Source organism: Pongo pygmaeus, chromosome 19 (genome assembly GCF_028885625.2).
Source record: "Pongo pygmaeus isolate AG05252 chromosome 19, NHGRI_mPonPyg2-v2.0_pri, whole genome shotgun sequence".
Lineage (NCBI taxonomy): Eukaryota > Metazoa > Chordata > Mammalia > Primates > Hominidae > Pongo > Pongo pygmaeus.
Window position 1 is genome coordinate 803,767 of NC_072392.2, and position 18,124 is coordinate 821,890.

At 57.9% G+C, this 18,124-nt stretch overlaps 1 protein-coding gene across 5 annotated transcripts in view; it reads right to left on the reverse strand.

Annotated features, from left to right (window-relative positions):
* Positions 1-18,124, reverse strand: part of ABR (ABR activator of RhoGEF and GTPase) — a 226,798-nt gene that overhangs the window by 9,045 nt on the left and 199,629 nt on the right. For all 5 annotated transcript variants that reach the window (XM_054459706.2, XM_054459710.2, XM_054459707.2 and 2 more), the window contains 2 exons: positions 538-597; positions 129-238 (listed from right to left, as the gene is read on the reverse strand). In XM_054459706.2, coding sequence (XP_054315681.2) covers positions 129-238; positions 538-597 — 170 coding nt within the window. The remainder of the gene's footprint in view (positions 1-128; positions 239-537; positions 598-18,124) is intronic.

The window sequence follows — 18,124 nt, forward strand, 5'->3', positions numbered from 1 at the left end:
GCTGCCGCTGAGCTGGGGGTGACTGATCAGGTGCCGGGATGGGCACAGGCGGGGAGGGCTGGGGGGCCCAGGCTGGCGGGGACCCGGGGCACCGACGCCAGGACTGGGAGACCGGAGGCAGCACCTACTTAGTCACGACGCTGATCTTCACACCGAAGACGCCGGTCTGCTTTTTGGACGGCGTCCTCTTCAGGCTCATATCTCGGCTGGTGAATTTCATGGAAAATTCCACTTTGATCTGGTTGGGGGGTGAGGCAGGTACAGATTCCCCAGGGTGTGAGTGCCCGAGGAATGCCCCCAAAACACAGGGGTCCCCTCCCCAAGACTGCAAACGAGGCCTAGCTCACACCCAGGGCTCCCTCAACACAACACCTGCAGGACAGCAGTGGGCAGGGTGAGGGGAGAGGGGGCTGGGCTGTGGGGAGGTCGAGGCAGCACAGCAGCCCCAGGAGCAGCCAGAGGGCCGGGCTGCCCACCTGCTGCACGCACGTTCCACCTCCCGGCTCACCCCACTGATCGTTCCCATCCCCGGCTCACCCCATTCATCTCAATCACGTCCGTGTGCCAGTTCTTGGTCTCCACAGTTTGTGGGTCCAGCTGCAGAGAGAGAATGTGGGTGAGAGAGGTACCAGCTCGGAGGCCAAGCCAGAGATCTCCCCGTGGGTCAGCACTGCTCAGAGCCAGCTACGCAGTCAGGGAGGCAGAAGTGAGCAGCTGGGATAAGCTGATGTTTACCTGGAAATCAACCCTTCGGGGGGCCCTAGCCCCCAGGCCCCTGTGGCCGCCGTGAGGAAGGCAGGGCACACCCTGTTAGGCACTCCTGCCCGTGAGACCTTATTCACTCCTGGCTGCCAGCCTGGGACATGGGTATTATTACTCCATTTCACAGATGCAGAAAACTGAGGCTCACAAAAGGTAAGCACCTGATTAGGAGGCGCTCAAGCCTCTTAGGAGGGAACCGGCCCATCCACGTGTTGAAGAGTCAGGAGCCCGCGCTCAGGAGGCTGTCTAGGTTTGAATCCCGGCAAAGTTTTAAACTCACTAAGCCTCAGTTTTTCCATCTGCAACAGAACCTGCCTCCCTGGGATTGCTGGGAAGATTCAGGGAGAAAACTTGGGTCAAGCCATTGGCTCCCAAATAAGCAAATCCTCCACAGGGGAAGTCCCCAGGCTCGGGCTGGAGCCCAGGGAGGTGCACACCCCAGGGGAGGTCAGAGGCACCCCTCACACAGGACTGTTCCACGTTCTGTTTCTGTAACTCGAGGGCCTTCAAGCCCGTCTGCCTGTGCACCTGCGAACTAATTCTGAGCAACTATGTGCTCCCTGGCACATTCTTAAGTCAACATCTGAACATTTCCAAGTTTAAATAGTTGCAAAGAGTATGATTTCCAGAATCATGTCAATATTGCCATCCTAAAATAAAAGTGTGACATCATTCCTTCCCATGGATTCAGTGGGATCTAAATACCCCAGCGACGTGATACCCGCACTCATCCATTTAAAACCTGCACGAATGGCCGGGCGCGGCGGCTCACGCCTGTTATCCCAGCACTTGGGGAGGCCGAGGCGGGCGGATCACGAGTTCAGGAGATCGAGACCATCCTGGCTAACACGGTGAAATCCTGTCTCCACTAAAAATACAAAAAATTTAGCCAGGCGTGGTGGCGGGCACCTGTAGTCCCAGCTACTCGGGAGGCTGAGGCAGGAGAATGGCGTGAACCTGGAAGGCGGAGCTTGCAGTGAGCCGAGATCGCGCCACTGCACTCCAGCCTGGGCAACAGAGCGAGACTCTGTCTCAAAAAAAAAAAAAAAAAAAAACTACACGAACAAGCTCTTCTTTCCCTCACAGAGCTCCTGGATCTTCTCTCCTTGAATTTGTTTCTATTCCATTTCTCCTAAAGAATGTTGTCCTAGTTTATATTTTTATATTTTCAAGTCCTTTATTCACCGTTATATTTTGCTTCCACAAAAAAATCTGTATACATTGAAAACAAAAATTTCCAGAGACCACAAGGCTCCAAATATTCAAAATATACTCAGGATTAGTTAGTACCATGATTGGCAGTACACAATCAAAAAGGTGGCCAGGCACAGTGGCTCACGCCTGTAATCCCAGCACTTTGGGAGGCTGAGGCGGGTGAATCACCTGAGGTCAGGAGTTTGAGACCAGCCTGGCCAACATGACAAAACCCTGTCTCTGCTAAAAGTATAAAAATTAGCCAGGTGGGGTGGCGGGCGCCTGCAGTCCAAGCTACTACTTGGGAGGCTGAGAAAGGAGAATCGCTTGAACCCAGGAGGCAGAGGTTGCAGTGAGCCAAGATCACACCACTGCACTCCAGTCTGGGCGACAGAGTAAGACTCTGTCTCAAAAAAAAAAAAAAAAAAAAGTAAGCCGACACATTACACATTTTATTTATGTATTTTTTTGAGACAGAGTTTCGCTCTTATTGCCCAGACTGGAGTGCAATGGCACAATCTTGTCTCACCGCAACCTCCGCCTCCCGAGTTCAAGCAATTCTTCTGCCTCAGCCTCCTGAGTAGCTGGAATTACAGGCGCCCACCACCACGCCTGGCTAATTTTTTGTATTTTTAGTAGAGATGGGGTTTCTCCATGTTGGTCAGGCTGATCTCGAACTCCTGACCTCAGGTGATCCGCCCGCCTCAGCCTCCCAAAGTGATGGGATTACAGGCGTGAGCCACCGCGCCCGGCCTCATTATACATCTTGATAAATATTAAGTAGCAGAGTAACTTTTTGGTGTAATTCTCTCTCAGTGAAATGGGCGGAACATTTTTTGTTTTAGTTTGCGTATCTATATGATATTATTTTTTGCTAGAGTGAAACGAGGTTCAGCATCAATCCTGTTCATGTTTCTGGTTTTGTTGTAAAAGATGTGCAGGTGCGGTGGCTCCCAGCCACAGGATCACTTGAGGCCAGGAGTTCGAGACCAGCCTGGGCAACGTAGGACCATGTCTCTAAAATGAACAAAAAAGATGTGAACAATGCAACATTTTGTTCCCATAAAGAAGTAGATGAGGTCGAAAAGAGTTTTATTACAGCCATGTTACACCATTCTTTAACCTCTCTCCATGCTATCCACCTTAAATCGCATATATACCTATTACTGAAAATTACTTGAAATGATCTCTCAGTTGGAAAATTGAGTCCTCCATCAGTTTTGTGGAAGGCAAAGAACTGGATACCACCTGGCTTTTGAAAGGTTCTAAGTGGCTACTAGAGTCTTTTACTTTCTGAACACTGACCCCAACGTTTCTTTGTTTTGTGAGATGGAGTCTCGCTCTGTCGCCCAGGCTGGAGTGCAGTGGTGCAGTCTCGGCTCACTGCAAGCTCCACCTCCCGGGTTCAAGCGATTCTCCTGCCTCAGCCTCCCAAGTAGCTGGGATTACAGGTGCCTGCCACCACACCCAGCTCTAAATTTTATTAGTAGTGGAGATGGGGTTTCACCATGTTGGCCAGGCTGGTCTCAAGCTCCTGACCTCAGACGATCTGCCCGTCTCGGCCTCCCAACGTGCTCGGATTACAGGTATGACCCACCGTGCCTGGCCCCTACCCCAACATTTCTAAAAGCCCCTCTGTTCCCCACCCAGGAGGTCTGCGCACCCCGGGCCAAGCCCCCACAGCCAGCCTCGGGCCTCTCCTCTGCAGAGGACAGGATGGCGAGATGCTGGCTCTCAGGCAGATGGCTTTCTGGCAACAGCACCTATGGCAGCTGAGGATCTGCAAACTGATTTCCTGAAAACTCTCTACTCTCCTGCCCACGTCGCCCTCAGAACGTCTCTGTGCACTCTGAGGTGTGCGTGCCACGGTTTGAACACTGTTGCTATAACAGGCCACTGTCATCACGGAAGGGAAACTGGATCTGGGTCAGCCTTGGGCTTCCTGCAGCTCGATGTAGGTCCTTCCCACATCTTCTATCACCCACACACCGGCCGGGGACAGGTGGTACCCAAGCCTCCGACGGGGTCTCGGTCTGCACTGGGTTCGCCCTGGGCCCCGCATTTGGGGCCAGCCGTGGCCCAGGCCCTGTCTTTGGCTGTTCCCTGCCCAGAGAAGAGATGGAACCCAGAACAGGAGACAGAAAAAGTCAGTTGTGTACACAGAACCAAGTGCCCCTCAGGGAGAACCACTGCTCCGAGCACCTCTTCACACACGGGAAGCGTGAGGCCATCACCAGCCCGGCTGGAGGCAAGGGTCCTACAGGGTCTCAAAGGAAGCCACAACTCTGGCCTCACTTTCCCGAAACCTCTCTCCCCTCTAAGCTGCTTTTGTTCTTTGCAAACCCTCCTGGATCACACAGGCTGTCCCTCGTAGTTCCTTCATCTCGTCTGGACATGGGGCGGGGCCTGGGTCTGTCCCCAGTTTTGTCCCCCAGCAGTGGCTGCACAGGGTGGAGGAATCAAATGCTCTTTGTCGACTGAGATGCTACCCTTGGGAGAAACATTCTGGAGCGGCCATGACCTCTTTTTTTTTTTTTTTTTTTTTTGAGACAGAGTTTTGCTCTTGTTGCCCAGGCTGGAGTGCAATGGCGCGATCTCGGCTCACTGCACCCTGTCTCCCAGGTTCAACCGATTCTTCTGCCTCAGCCTCCCAAGTAGCTGGGACTACAGGTGCACACCACCACACCCAGCTAATTTTTGTATTTTTAGTAAAGACAGGGTTTCACCATGTTGGCCGGGCTGGTCTCAAACTCCTCACCTCAAATGACCCAACCACCTTGGCCTCCCAAAGTGCTGGGATTACAAGCGTGAGCCACCATGCCTGGCCAATTTTTGTATTTTTAGTAGAGACGGGGTTTCACCATGTTGCCCAGGCTGGTCTTGAACTCCTGACCTCAGGTGATCTGCCCACCTTGGCCTCCCAAAGTGCTGGGATGACAGGCATGAGCCAACACGCCCGGCCTGTATTTATTTTTCTAGAGACAGGGTCTCACTGTGCCATCCAGGCTGCTGTGTTGCCCTGAGCTTGAGTGATCCTCCTGCCTCGGCCTCCTGAAGAGCTGGCATTACAGGCATGCACCACTGTGCAGGCCCTTATTTTTTTTATTTTTTTGAGATGGAGCCTCGCTCTGTCGCCCAGGCTAGAGTGCAGTAGCTCGATCTCAGCCCACTGCAAGCTCTGCCTCCCGGGTTCACGCCATTCTCCTGCCTCAGCCTCCCGAGTAGCTGGGACTACAGGCGCCCACCACCACACCCGGCTAATTTTTTGTATTTTTAATAGAGACGGGTTTTCACTGTGTTAGCCAGGATGGTCTCGATCTCCTGACCTCGTATCTGCCTGCCTCAGCCTCCCAAAGTGCTGGGATTATAGGCGTGAGCCACCACGCCTGGCAGGGCCCTTATTTTTTAATCGACACATTGCAGTTGTACGTATTTATGGGGCACAGTGTGATGTTTTGAGACCACCCCTTCTTGAGGCAGGTCTCTCCACACATCAGCATAAGCTTCAGGCCAATTCCACAGCCCCTGGTCAGATTCACCCAGAGCACCTCCTGCAGGAAGCTGAGCCAATGGTCCCTCCCCACGTTTCAGGGGGACCTGGACACAGCCTGGTGGGGGGAAATGGGCAGGATTCGGAGGCAGGCTGATCTGAGTCTCCCATTCAACCGTGCGCACTTGGGCAAGGCCTTTCACCTCCGTGAACTTCAATTTCCTCATGGAGGCGTCCGCACCTGCCTCACAGGGTTGTTATGGAAAAGAGTGAGAGCAACGGACATCTTGAGCCCTTCCCGCAAGTCTGACACTGATGAATCCTCTACACACAGCATCTGCGTTCATCATCATGATAGCAGACATAAGCGGTTTAAGCGCTCATAGCTGCTCCCATCTCACACATGAGGACACTGCGGCTTAACGAGAGCGAGGAATTTACCCAGTGCACACCTAGGAAGTGAGAGCTGGGGTTCAAAATCAAGGCCCCCAGCACCCTCTCTGCTGAAACTGCAGAATGTGTGAAGTCCCTGACCGGCAGCTGCTGTAACTGCTGCTTCCTCAGAAAGGCGACATCGGGCCTCCTGGTGTGTGTCCCGACCCGGTGGGCAGACCTAGGTGCTGGGAGGCCACCCCCAGTACAGCCCTCCCGCTGCCTCGTGCCCATCACTTCCACTCCAGCTGCCAGGTCCACCCCTGTGTTCTCCTGGGACAATCTGACCCAAGACTGCAACTCCTGATGCTAAGGCCCAGTTCTCGCCCCGCCTTCTCCAGAGAGCCTTCTCGGAGGGCCCCAGGTCATGGTGGGAAACTTTGGGTCCTCTCTGCCTTCCTGCTCCACTAAGAGCTGCCCCTCTGCAGCCTCCCAGGCAAAACTTGCTGCTGTCTCACACACTCCAGCCCCTTCTGAGGCCAGGCCTGGGCCAGGGGCATTTTCCTAAGCTGCAAGACCCTCAAGCCCTGCCATCTTCCTGGTGCCTGCTGCAGGTGTGGCCCTGGTATCCACTCAGAGAGGCCTGCCTGGCCCCATGGTGCCCTGACAACGATGCTCTGTCTCCCAGGAGTCCATCAGCCTCCAGAAACCAAGTCTATTTCAGGATATCATTTAAACACAGAGGAGGGAGGGGGAGGGAGAGGGACAGGGTACATTTTCCAGAGGAACGCTGCTGCCCGAAACTGCGCTGGCTATTTATAACTCCTGGGAAATGTGGACTCTGCTATTTCCTGATGAGATTAGCGCCAGGGTGGAGGGGCCAGCCCCTGGGACGTTGGTGGATGGGACACCTGACTGCTCACCCTCTGGTCCCGGCAGACAGGTGCCTTCCATGGGCCCAGGGGAGCATGTACCTGGGGGATGTCTGATCACCTGAAGCAGGGAGACAGAGGGAGCTTGTGAAGGGCCAGGCTGGGAAGACCACCGGGGGCACACGAGGACTGGGGCCTCCCCAAGGTAGACCACAGGCAGGAGACAGAAACAGGCTGCAAAACATCGTGGAGCCAAAAGGCGGACGAACGACTGGGCGAGGGGTGGATGACTGGACCATACATGGTCACTGAGAGCAGCTCAATTATTTGCTTTTTTTTTTTGAGACGGAGTCTCACTCTGTCGCCCAGGCTGGAGAGCAGTGGCGCGATCTCAGCTCACTGCAACTTCCACCTTTGGTTTCAAGCAATTGTCCTGCCTCAGCCTCCCGAGTAGCTGGGATTACAGGCACGAGCCACCATGGCTGGCTAATTTTTGTATTTTTAGTAGAGACAGGGTTTCACCGTGTTGGCCAGGCTGGTCTCGAACTCCTGACCTCAGGTGATCCGCCCGCCTCGGCCTCCCACAGTGCTGGGATTACAGGCGTGAGCCACCGCGTCCGGCCGACTATTTTCTTTTTGTCCGGACACTGATTCATGGTCAAATCATGACTGCGCATTCAGACCTCTCTCAAAGAGAAACGCTGATCTTGGGGGCTCATGTCCAGGAGACGACCAGGTCCCCTGCGGCAAAAAGCCAGCAGGCAGGGGCACTAGGTTGAAATGGGGCTCCGTCACCTCCGAGGAAGCAGAAGTGAAGACCCAAAGGTGAGCGTGGATTTTCTGCCAAGAATCCCGTAGGTGCTGGTGGAGGTCGCCTCGCCTTTTTGGACCGAAGTGACCTCATGTTTGGGGCAGGAATCAGCAAAGTGGCCTCGCAGCGGGGAGAGGATTTGAGGCTCCCGGGCAGAGGGTGCTCCACGCACACCTGAGCGTCCTCCAGAGCTGACTTTCAGGAACATCCTGGGGATGCCCCTGAGGGTCTCAGCCCTTCCTCCCGGCTCACCTCTCACCCCCTGGAGCAGGTGACCCCATTTCTCCTGCCTCTGCCTGGAGGGCTGCTCCCGGCCAGCTCCCCATGCTCGGATTCAGGGGCACCCTCCCTCCGGTCTCCACTCCTGCTCCCTCGGAGGTGACAGAGCCCCCATTCCAACCCAGTGCTCCCGCCGGGCCACCCTCTCCACTGCAGCACACAGCTCGCCCCAAGGTCTTCGGAGATGGTTTCCGCCACCTCCCCTCCCACAAGCCCTCACCCGGGACCCTTTAATCCGCAGTAAGGGGCCTGTGGTGACCCTGCCCAAGGCAGGTGGGACTTAGAACTAGCCACTGGGGGTCTCAGTGGAGGGGGGAGCAGAGGTCCCGAGCAACCTTCAGCGGACGCCACTCGGGATGTGATCCAGGGGCTCACTGGACGATGGGAACCTGAAGACCACATTTGCCAGGGCCCCAAGAGCTCCGAGGCCTCCGCCTCCTTCCTGAAAGCCGCTTCCCTCAGGAGCCCACTCGGTCACTCCCACCGCCCAGGAGCCAACCCCCTGAGGAGCCCTGCCTCCGGGCACAGCCCTGCCCTCCTGCCCTCGGGGCCGGCCCCGTCCTTCCTCTCACAGCTGGCGCTCCTCTACCCTCCGCCCTCTGAGCCCCAGCATCCCAAAATGTGGGAGGGTTTCCCTCAAAGGGGGTTGCAGAGGTTCATAAAAAAAAGTGCTTCTTCGGCCAGGTGTGGTGGCTCACACCTGTCATCCCAGCACTTTGGGAGGCCGAGGCGGGCGGATCACGAGGTCAGGAGATCGAGACCAACCTGACCAACATGGTGAAACCCCGTCTCTACTAAAATTACAAAAATTAGCCAGGCGTGGTGGCGGGCACCTGTAATCCCAGCTACTCGGGAGGCTGAGGCAGGAGAATCGCTTGAACCCGGGAGCCGGAGGTTGCAGTGAGCCGGAGCTGAGACTGTGCCACTGCACTCCAGCCTGGCGGCAGAGCAAGACTTTGTCTCAGGGGAAAAAAAAAAAAAAAAAAGTGCTTCTTCACAAAAAGGTGGTAAATCTGTTCCTGAGAGGTGGGACAGGAACGCCAGAAAATGACTCCCAGCCGGGCGCGGTGGCTCACGCCTGTAATCCCAGCACTGTGGGAGGCCGAGGCGGGCAGATCACTCGAGCTCAGGAGTTTGAGACCAGCCTGGCCAACCTGACGAAACCCCGTCTCTACTAAAAATACAAAATTAGCCGGAAATCACTTGAACCCGGGAGGCAGGGGTTGCAGTGAGCCAAGATAGTGCCACTGCACTCCAGCCTGGGCAACAGGGCAAGACTCTGTCTTAAAAAAACAAAAGCAGAAAATGATTGCAGAAGAAGGACCTCAGTGAAAGTGGCCCCCGGACAGGGAACCACGTGGAAGGTGGAGCTGTGTGGGCGCATTTCACGCCTGCCCTGGAGGGGCCGCGGAGCCCAGGCCCCGAGCCAGGCATCGGGTCTGAGGGTGGGCACGTTTCCTGGGGCTCCCAGGCCAGCGGCCACGGTGGCAGCCCGGGCTGGCTTTCCCCTACCCTCCCCCAAGGGCAGCCCCACGCTCAGGGCTGGGTCCCCGTGGGACACCGAAGCCGGCCTGTCATTGGGGCAGACCACAGGCGTGAGAGGCACGGCGGGGCTGGCAAGCTGGCAATGGGGGAGACGGGAGTTGCCAAGAGCCCGCCTCTCCTCCCTCGAGGAGGCGCCGGAGGATTCCGTCAACGTGGCTGCTCCGAGAGACTCCAAGAGAGGCAGGGCAGAGAGGGAGGGGCTGCCAGGACCTACCCCTGGCTTCCAGCTCAGCAGCTGGGTCGGGGACACCAGGTCGGGCTCCATAAACTCTCCCCACATCTCCCCATGGCTTGGCATCCACACTGCTAGGCCAGGCAGGCTCCGCCCCTCCAGCCCTCACCCTGCAGGGTCAGCCAGGCTCCCTTGTAGCCAAGGTGCCCTGCAGCCAAGGTGTGCCCGCCTGCCATACCCAGGCCAGCCACAGATAGGCTCGGGCTGATGCTGTGTTCCAGGGCCTCGGCTGGCCTCCCCTCCGACACCAGAGAACTTCGAAGTTCCCCAAGCCTCACGGAAGGAAGGGGAATAGCAGCTCTGAACGATGCTTCTGTTGAAGGCAGGTTAGCCTCTTAGCACCCGCAGCAACCTGCCTTCCCCAGCATCCACTCCAGCGCCTCTGCCTGCCCCACGTCCACTCCAGCGCCTCTGCGTTCCCTAGGGCCCCTCCAGCGCCTCTGCCTGCCCCACGTCCACTCCAGCACCTCTGCCTGCCCCATGTCCACTCCAGCGCCTCTGCCTGCCCCACGTCCACTCCAGCGCCTCTGCCTTTCCCAGCGCCCCTCCAGTGCCTCTGCCTGCCCTGGCACCCACTTCGCTTTTAGCCCCCGGGCTGGGCATGGCTGACCTCGAGGAGAAGCAGACAAAACCCAAACTTGGGCTGCTCTTGGAGGCCCCACAGCCAGGCACATCTCCCCCAGCGGCCTGGGGCTCCGTCTTCCTCAGGGCCAGCCCACTCCACCACTGCCTCCCTGTGCAGGCAGCCTGGAGGCTTCAGCTTCAGCTTCAGAACTGGGCTGCAAATACCAGCCAGGAAGCCGGCCCTGCCCCAACCCAGGGCAGGTCCAGGATGCCAGGGTAACAAGGGCAGGGGCAGTGGGGCCCTCTTGAGAAAAGGAACAGGCCAGGGTCAAAGCAACACAGAGGCCCCGTCCTGAAAGGAAAGGGGCGCCCTCAGAGGTCAAAGTCCAAGATGAGAGGCCTTCTGTGGTCCTGACCAGGAAGCTTCACGCTGGCGGCCATGGGAAGGCCAAGGACCTGTCAGACCTCCACAGGCTCCGAAGCCTCGAGCTGGACCTGGAGTGGTTAAGAAACATCAACAGGGCCGGGCGCGGTGGCTCACGCCTGTAATCCCAGCACTGTGGGAGGCCGAGGCGGGAGGATCACCTGCGGTCAGGAGTTCGAGACCAGCCTGGCCAACACGGAGAAACCCCGTCTCTACTAAAAATACGAAAATTAGCCCGGCATGGTGGCACATGCCTGTAAACCCAGCTACTCAGGAGGCTGAGGCAGGAGAATCACTTGAACCCGGGAGGCGGAGGTTGTGGTGAGCTGAGATTGCGCCATTATACTCCAGCCTGGGCGACAGAGCGAGACTCCATCTCAAAAAAAAAAAAAAAAGCAGCATCAACAGCCTTCTCTGAAACCAGCTTCACCCTCCCTGCCCGGACCCGAACACTTTCTGGGCATGGAGCTGGCCACTGGGGACATGAGGGGCTCCAGCAATTCCAGGGCCCAGGTCAGCTCTGAGCGGCCCCTCCCAGGCCTCGCCTTGCTCTGAGTCTCACGTTCAGTGGCGTCGTCGCGAAGAACTGTCGTGCCTGTTGCTATGCACGGCATGCCAGGCTGGGCACCACACTGATGCCTGACGGGCAGGAGCCCGGCATCTCCAGACGCCCCCATCTGGGGCACGCAGCCCAACCGCAACTGGCCATGGAAGGCAGGACACTGCAGGTGAGAGCCTGCACTGAGGGTGAGCTGCTAGGGTCTGAGCGCCACCCCTCGGCTAAGCCACTCATGTGACCTCATCTGGGTCACTCTCTGAGCCTCATTCCTCATATATAAAACAGTCTGGGCCAGGCACGGGGGTCCCGCCTGTAATCCCGCACTGTGGGAGGCTGAGGCAGGTGGATCCATTGAAGCCAGAAGTGCAACAACAGCCTGCGCAACATAATGAAACCTCGTCTTTACAAAAAATACAAAAATTAGCCAGGCATGTTGGTACATGCCTGTAGACCCAGCTACTTGGGAGGCTGAGGTGGGAGGATTGCGTGAGCCTGGGAGATGAAGGCTGCAGTGAGCCGAGATGGTGCCACTGCACTCCAGCCTGGGCGAGAGAGTGAGACTCCCTCTAAAAAAAATTTAAAAATGTAAAACAAAATTCAAAACACATTTAGGGCTGGCGCAGTGACTCATGCCTGTAATCTCAGCACTTTGGGAAGCCGAGGCGGTGGATCACCTGAGGTCAGGAGTTCAAGACCAGCCTGGCCAACAAGGTGAAACCTCGTCTCTACTAAAAACACAAAAATTAGCCGGGCGTGGTGGCGGTTGCCTGTAATCCCAGCTACTCAGGAGGCTGAGGCAGGAGAATCGCTTGAACCCGGGAGCCAGAGGTTGCAGTGAACCAAGATAGCGCCACTGCGCTCCAGCCTGGGTGACAGAGCAAGACTCTGTCTCAAAACAACAACAAACAAAAACAAAAGAACCCAAATAAATAAATAAAACAGTGTGAATAACAGCACCTCGCAGGTGTCACCTCAGTTGCGTCACAGGCTAAGAACGATGCCTCGTACAGTACGTGTTCAAGACATATCATCGCCACAGAACTGTGCTTGAACACCCCGCGGCTTCCCGCTGCATTCAGATTAAAGGCCGAGCTCCCTGTCCTGAACCGCAGGGCCCCACGTCGCCTGGCTGCCGTCCCCTGACCCCACGTAACGCCCCACACTGTCCCTGCCGCCCCCCTCTGCCTCTGAACACACCTGCCTCGGGGTGTGGACCTTGCCGGTTCTTTGGCTTGGAATGCACTGCCACCAGGTTTTTTATGGCTGAATTCCTCTTGTCATTTAAATCTTCGCGCAAAAGTGATCCTCTCAAGCCAGGCTTCCCCCCATCACTCTCCACTGCGTTCCCCAGTTGTGTTTATTTTCTTCACAGCACCTCATCTGACCCGCCAGGATCTCATTTGTTGACGGACTCCTCCTGCAGACAGGGTCTCGTCTGTCTCGGGTGCCTCTGTGTCCCTAGCTCCTGCAGGCCAGCACGTGGAAGGTGCTCCGGCAACACTCACAGGCCAGAGGAACCAAGTGGCGCACGGGGGAAGGAGCTGACAATGGCTCCCCGCCAGGGCTGCTTCAGGACAGGGGTCAGGAAGCCCTGTGTTCCCACTGAACCCCCTGCTCCCGTGTCCACTGAATGGCTGGCACTGGCCCAGGCGCAGCCCTGTGACAGACTCTCCCAGGGTGCTCAGGGTTTAAGGTTTAGGACTAGGAATCTTGAGACATGGCCAAGATCATCACATGAACTGGATTCCAGGAGATCATCCTGTTTAGCTCCTTCATTGAGCTGATACCAGAGAACCAGAGAGGCAAAGGGATGTACTCACGGGCACACAGCAGTTAAGTAGCAGCCCGAGACGAGAAAAATGGGAAACCTTGACTCCCACCAGCCTGGCGCCCTGTCTTCTCTGGCACCTTGTGCCACATGAGCCTGAGGGCTGGGGACCCCGGAGACCTCTCCGAGCACAGCCACGGCATCCAGGCATCGGATGGGAAGGGCGCTGTGGACGTCACAGCTCTGGCTGTGCCCGTCATCGGAACCAGCCCCGGCTGGGGTCACGATCCAGAAAAGAGATCCCTCCAGATTTCGGCTCAAGAGCTAGCTCCACTGTCTTGAAGCGGGACTGGGGAAGTCTCCGTGGGGATCCTGGGGCCTCCCAGGACCAGCTCCACGGGCCCTCCCACCTCTCCAGGACCCATCCTGGAGGGTCAAGGGTCCACGGCTCACTGGATCCAGGGCTGACGCTGGGTTTCTCCCCGGGGTGGGGCAGGCAGGTCGTAGGCGCAGGGGACCGTCTGTTCCTCGAAGGTGCTGGGGGGCCGTCAGGACACAAACATCTTCCTGCCCCAGCATGATTTCACAGGGGAAAGGAGGCCAAAAAATAGCACCTGTTGACCAGTTCCCAACCATCTGGGCAGTGAGTGAGGCCACTCAGCAGAGGACCAGGCCTTTCCAGCACCAGCGCCCTGTGGCCAACACCTGGCAGCTCCCCCAGACTCACACCTGCAGGCTTGGGGGCTCCTTCCAAAATGTCTGGGGCCTCACTGCCTCTGGATACTATGGCAACACTGGGCTCAGGGAGCTTTGGCCTTTGAGGAACCCCTTTGGTTGGCAGGTTCTCCTCTCCCTGGTCCAGAGCCATCCAAAAGCTGGGGCACCACGCCCAGCACCGCTGGCTGGCCAAGCCGTCTGTGGCCTGCAGGGAGGCTGGGGAGGACCAGCGCCCTTCTACCCTCCCTAAGTACCAAGAAGCGGCACCTTGCCAAGTTCACTCAGAGCAGGGTTCCCGCCTTGGTGTCTACAGCCCCCTCTGAAGTCGCACACAGTGTGTGCATGGGATGGCTCTGTGTCTGAGTGGCCTCCAGAACCTTCATCAGATTCTCAGAGTCCAGGGTTCCTGCTCTGTGGACTCAAGCAGGCCTCTTGGGAGCTGGCCTGGCAGAGAGGTCAGAGAGCACTCATGAGGCCCCAGCAGTGAGGTCTGCCCACTCGGCGGGTGGGTAAGTGCTGTGGAAAAGAGGGAGGGTCGCCCAACCCCACTGCCAACCTGTCAGCCAGCCTGGCCGCAGTGAGGACCCACACAGAGGCCCAGGAAGAAGTGGGCTGGTGCAGGGGCCTCCAGCTCTCGGGGGAGGCACCACTGTAGTCCTGTCTGTGGCTGAGGGGTCGCTACAGCGGGGGGTTTGAACAGAGAAGACACACGATGAAGCTTTCTTCCCACAGGGAAACAAGGAAGGGCGGTGGGCAGCCGGGCCAGGCCAGACTTCTATTGCAGAAGGCTGCAAGATCTTTCCTGACGCCCAGACTGGATTATAAAATAACGTACACGAGCCCAAGACGTATCTGTATCTTGTACCCAGCACCTGTGTACCCTCGATGGCCAAGTGAGGGGTATAGTGAACCTCCGGGGCGTGCACGTGGTCTGCACAGCTGGTGCCATCAGAAAGGAATAAACGACAGGCTCTGCGAGGGGTGGGGTTGTCCTGCGGTGACGATCAAGCGGACAAAGAAAGGGACCCTTCCCCCCCCCACCCCCAACCGAGACCGAGTCTCGCTCTGTTGCCCAGGCTGGAGTGCAGTGGGGCGATCTGGGCTCACTGCAACCTCCACCTCCCAGGTTCAAGCGATGCTCCTGCCTCAGCCTCCCTAGCAGCTGGGATTACAGGTGCCCGTCACCATGCCCGGCTAATTTTTTTTTTCTTTGTATTTTTAGTAGACACGGGGTTTCACCATGTTGGCCAGGCTGGTGTCGAACGCCTGACCTCAGGTAATCCACCCGCCTCTGCCTCCCAAAGTGCTGGGATTACAGGCGTGAGCCTCCACACTTGGCTAATTTTTGCATTTTTAGTTGAGATGGGGCTTCTCCATGTTGGCCAGGCTGGTCTTGAACTCCTGACCTCAGGTGATCCAAGAAAGGGACCTTCTTCTAAGACCATCGTGAGCCTGAACCTTCCCCGAATGGCCCAAGAGGGGCTCTCCACCCCGTCCTTCCCCAGGTAACACCTCTGATCCTCTCCGAAGCAAAGGCAGCAGCTCCCATCACAGAACACGGGACTCACTGTGGGGCTCAGCGGTGCCGGTGTCCAGCTTAAGAGGAGCTCTTTGGAAGTAGGGAATCCTCAGACCCACGTGGCTGTGCTTCAAGGCAGAGACAAGGTCACCTGAAGCTGCCCTCAATCTCCTCCTCAGACCCTGACAGCTAAGCCTGAGTCCCCACCGCCGGCCAGCATCTGGCCTGGTCTGGGTCAGGAGCGTCTTGGCCTTGGTTGCTATATAAGGGCCTCAACTTCCCCGACAGACAAATGCTTCTGGACCGGCCTCCCTTCAAGCCCTCTTAGCCTCCTCACGGCTCCCAAAAGGGGATGCTGCGGGGACAGGGTTGGGGGGTTCCTCCTTCAGCCCCTTCCCCTCCAAAGCTCAACCGAGAATCTAGAATTCAGCCCCTTCCCCTCCAAAGCTCACCCAATAATCTAGAATTCAGCCCCTTCCCCTCCAAAGCTCAACCGAGAATCTAGAAGAGGGAAGGATGGGAGGGAGAGCAAGGCGCCGGGCCTGGTCTACTTGATTGTGATTGAGGCAAAAAAAAAAAAAAAAACAGGGAAAAGGAAAGAAAAGTAGAAACGTGAAGTTCAATACCGAGAGCCCTGGCTGAACCCACAAACCCAGATGCCACGTGTCTCCCAGCTAAACGCTCGCACAACAAGCTGACTGCCAAGTCAGGAGCTGGAATGAGGCTTTGGCCCCGGAACTCTCCTCTGGGGACAAGAACAGCTCAACCACGGGGACCCCCGCTGGTACCCAAAGGAGCCTCCGTGAGTGTCCCTGCCTCCTCTCCCCCAGAAACCAGAGGCCCTGCACTATTTAAAGTCTCAGTTCTAATAATGAGACCTTTCCATCTGAACAGATTCTTAAATCCCAGCCCTGGATGAGTCACACCCCCGCATCCAGCCTTTAATGAACCTTCAAGTCAGTGGAAGCAGGAGGGCCACCAGTGTTTCTCGCACCCACAGCATCACTCGGGGCAAAGTTAACGAGGAGTTAATGAGGCGATCCCTCCTATCAGTCTGGGCAGTACCAGGCACCCTTCCCTTACCCCACCGAAACGAAACTGCCTAATCCCAGCCCCTCAGCCCAACTTTGAAGCTGTTGCAGGAAAACGCCAGGTTAATGTGGCTGAGGATAGAAAAGAAGAGGCCGGCAGGCCTGGCCCCTCGACTCTGCTGCTCACCCGCTGGCCTGCACACAGCGACGTGGGAAGCACAGGGCAGACGTCTCTCCGTCCACCACAGCGCTGACCCCTGTGTCCACAACACGGACACACTGTGCCACACAGCACGTGTTAGGGGACTGAATCGCTCGTCACACAGAGCAGCCCAGGACCAGGGCCACCCTGAGCTGCACTGACGCCAACTGCTCAGCAGCTCAATAGCCCAGCGTCTGCCTGGCCACCACCCCTGCCCAGAGATCCCCATCAGACAGAGCCAGCAGACACCGCCAGGGGCAAACCCAGCTAAGGAATTCCTGAAGGGGCTCCTCAGTTCTGCCGGCCACAAATGCATAGAGAAAGAACTGAAAGTCCGGGACCTCGGGTTTAAAAGTTGCCCCCTGCCCACCAGGCGCCTCCTCAAAGGGGCAGGTAAACTGGAAGCACCCTGTTTGGCTGGCGCTGGACCTGGAACCTGCCAGGTCAGTTTCTTGCCAACCCTGACGTTTGGGGATGGATGGTGAGCTCTGGGCTGGTGCCTGCTGGCCTAGGCAGGGGCTGGGGAGGGGATGAGTCCACGCTGCCGGGCACAGACAGCTGCCTCAGCACAGAGGGGCTCCGGCAGCAGCTGGGGCCAGCAGGGCTCTGCTAGCCCGGTCCCCAGGGAGGCTGAAGGTGACACAGGGGCCAGGGCAGGACAGCTCAAGCTGCTGCCCTGCCCAGCACTTTCCAGGGCTGATGTCACCTCTGGGAGGTCAAGTATGCCCCATGGCAGGAGCTGAAACGAAATGAGGGGCCAACGAACCCAAGATCACTTCCTCCTGGCTGATGCCAGGAGCCTCAATGCCAGCTGGCAGTAAGAGCCTGCAGAGAGGGTCCTGTGAGCCTCAAGAGGACCTGCAGATCCCCACCACGGACTGGCCAAGGCCTCCCTTGTTGCTCTCTTGATGGATGGGCCCAGCCCTGGCCAGCCGGACTGGCACCCTGGGACAGCTTACTCGGGCAGTTGATTTGATCTGCAGAGTTATCGAGCGCTTCCTGTGTGCTGGGCGCTGGGTCTGGCTCTTTCTCAGATGCCCGATGCCAGGGCCCCAAGCCAGCCCCGAGGCAGCCTGCCCAGCTGCAGGACAGTCGGCTTCTATTTCAGATTTTAATCCCAACTCAGGTCTGGGGCTGCAGGGGCAACGGCGGTCTGCCCTGGCACACGGACTGAACGCCTGGTGCCCGGCGGGCACTGGGCCCACAGTCAGATGGGTGGTCCCTGAAGGGAAGCCTGGAGCCCCCAGACCCGGCAGCATCCCCCACTCCCCACAACCCTGCACAGAGAAACCTCACAGATGGGGCAGATGGGGCTGCGGTCGGCGCCCCTCAGCAAAGGGGCAGCCAGCAAGGCCCGCTGGATGCAGGGGGTCAGGTCGAGGCTGAACAGGGCGGCAAGACACAGACCCAGAGGCAGGCGTCTCCCCGTGGGCGGTTTGCGCTCCCGGCAAAGCAGGGTCCACCTGCCGAGAAGAAACCTCCCTTCTCCTGAGGCAGGGGCAGATGCCCGAGCGTCCAGGTGGGGGCGGCCCCGGCGTTCGCCATCAAGTTCAAGCCACTTAGAGCGACGCGCACAGACCCCAGCTCTGTCCCGGGACTCCACGGAGGGGGCGGGAGCGGGAAAGGCGAGCGGGACCCCCTCGGCCCCCGCAGCCCCCCGAGCCCCCGCAGCGCCCCTCAGCCCCCACCCCCTGGAACCTCCAGCCCCCGCGGGCACCTTGTTTCGGAGCAGCTTGTTGCGCACGCGGCCCCAGAGCCGGGCGCCAGTGTTGGGGGGGCGCTT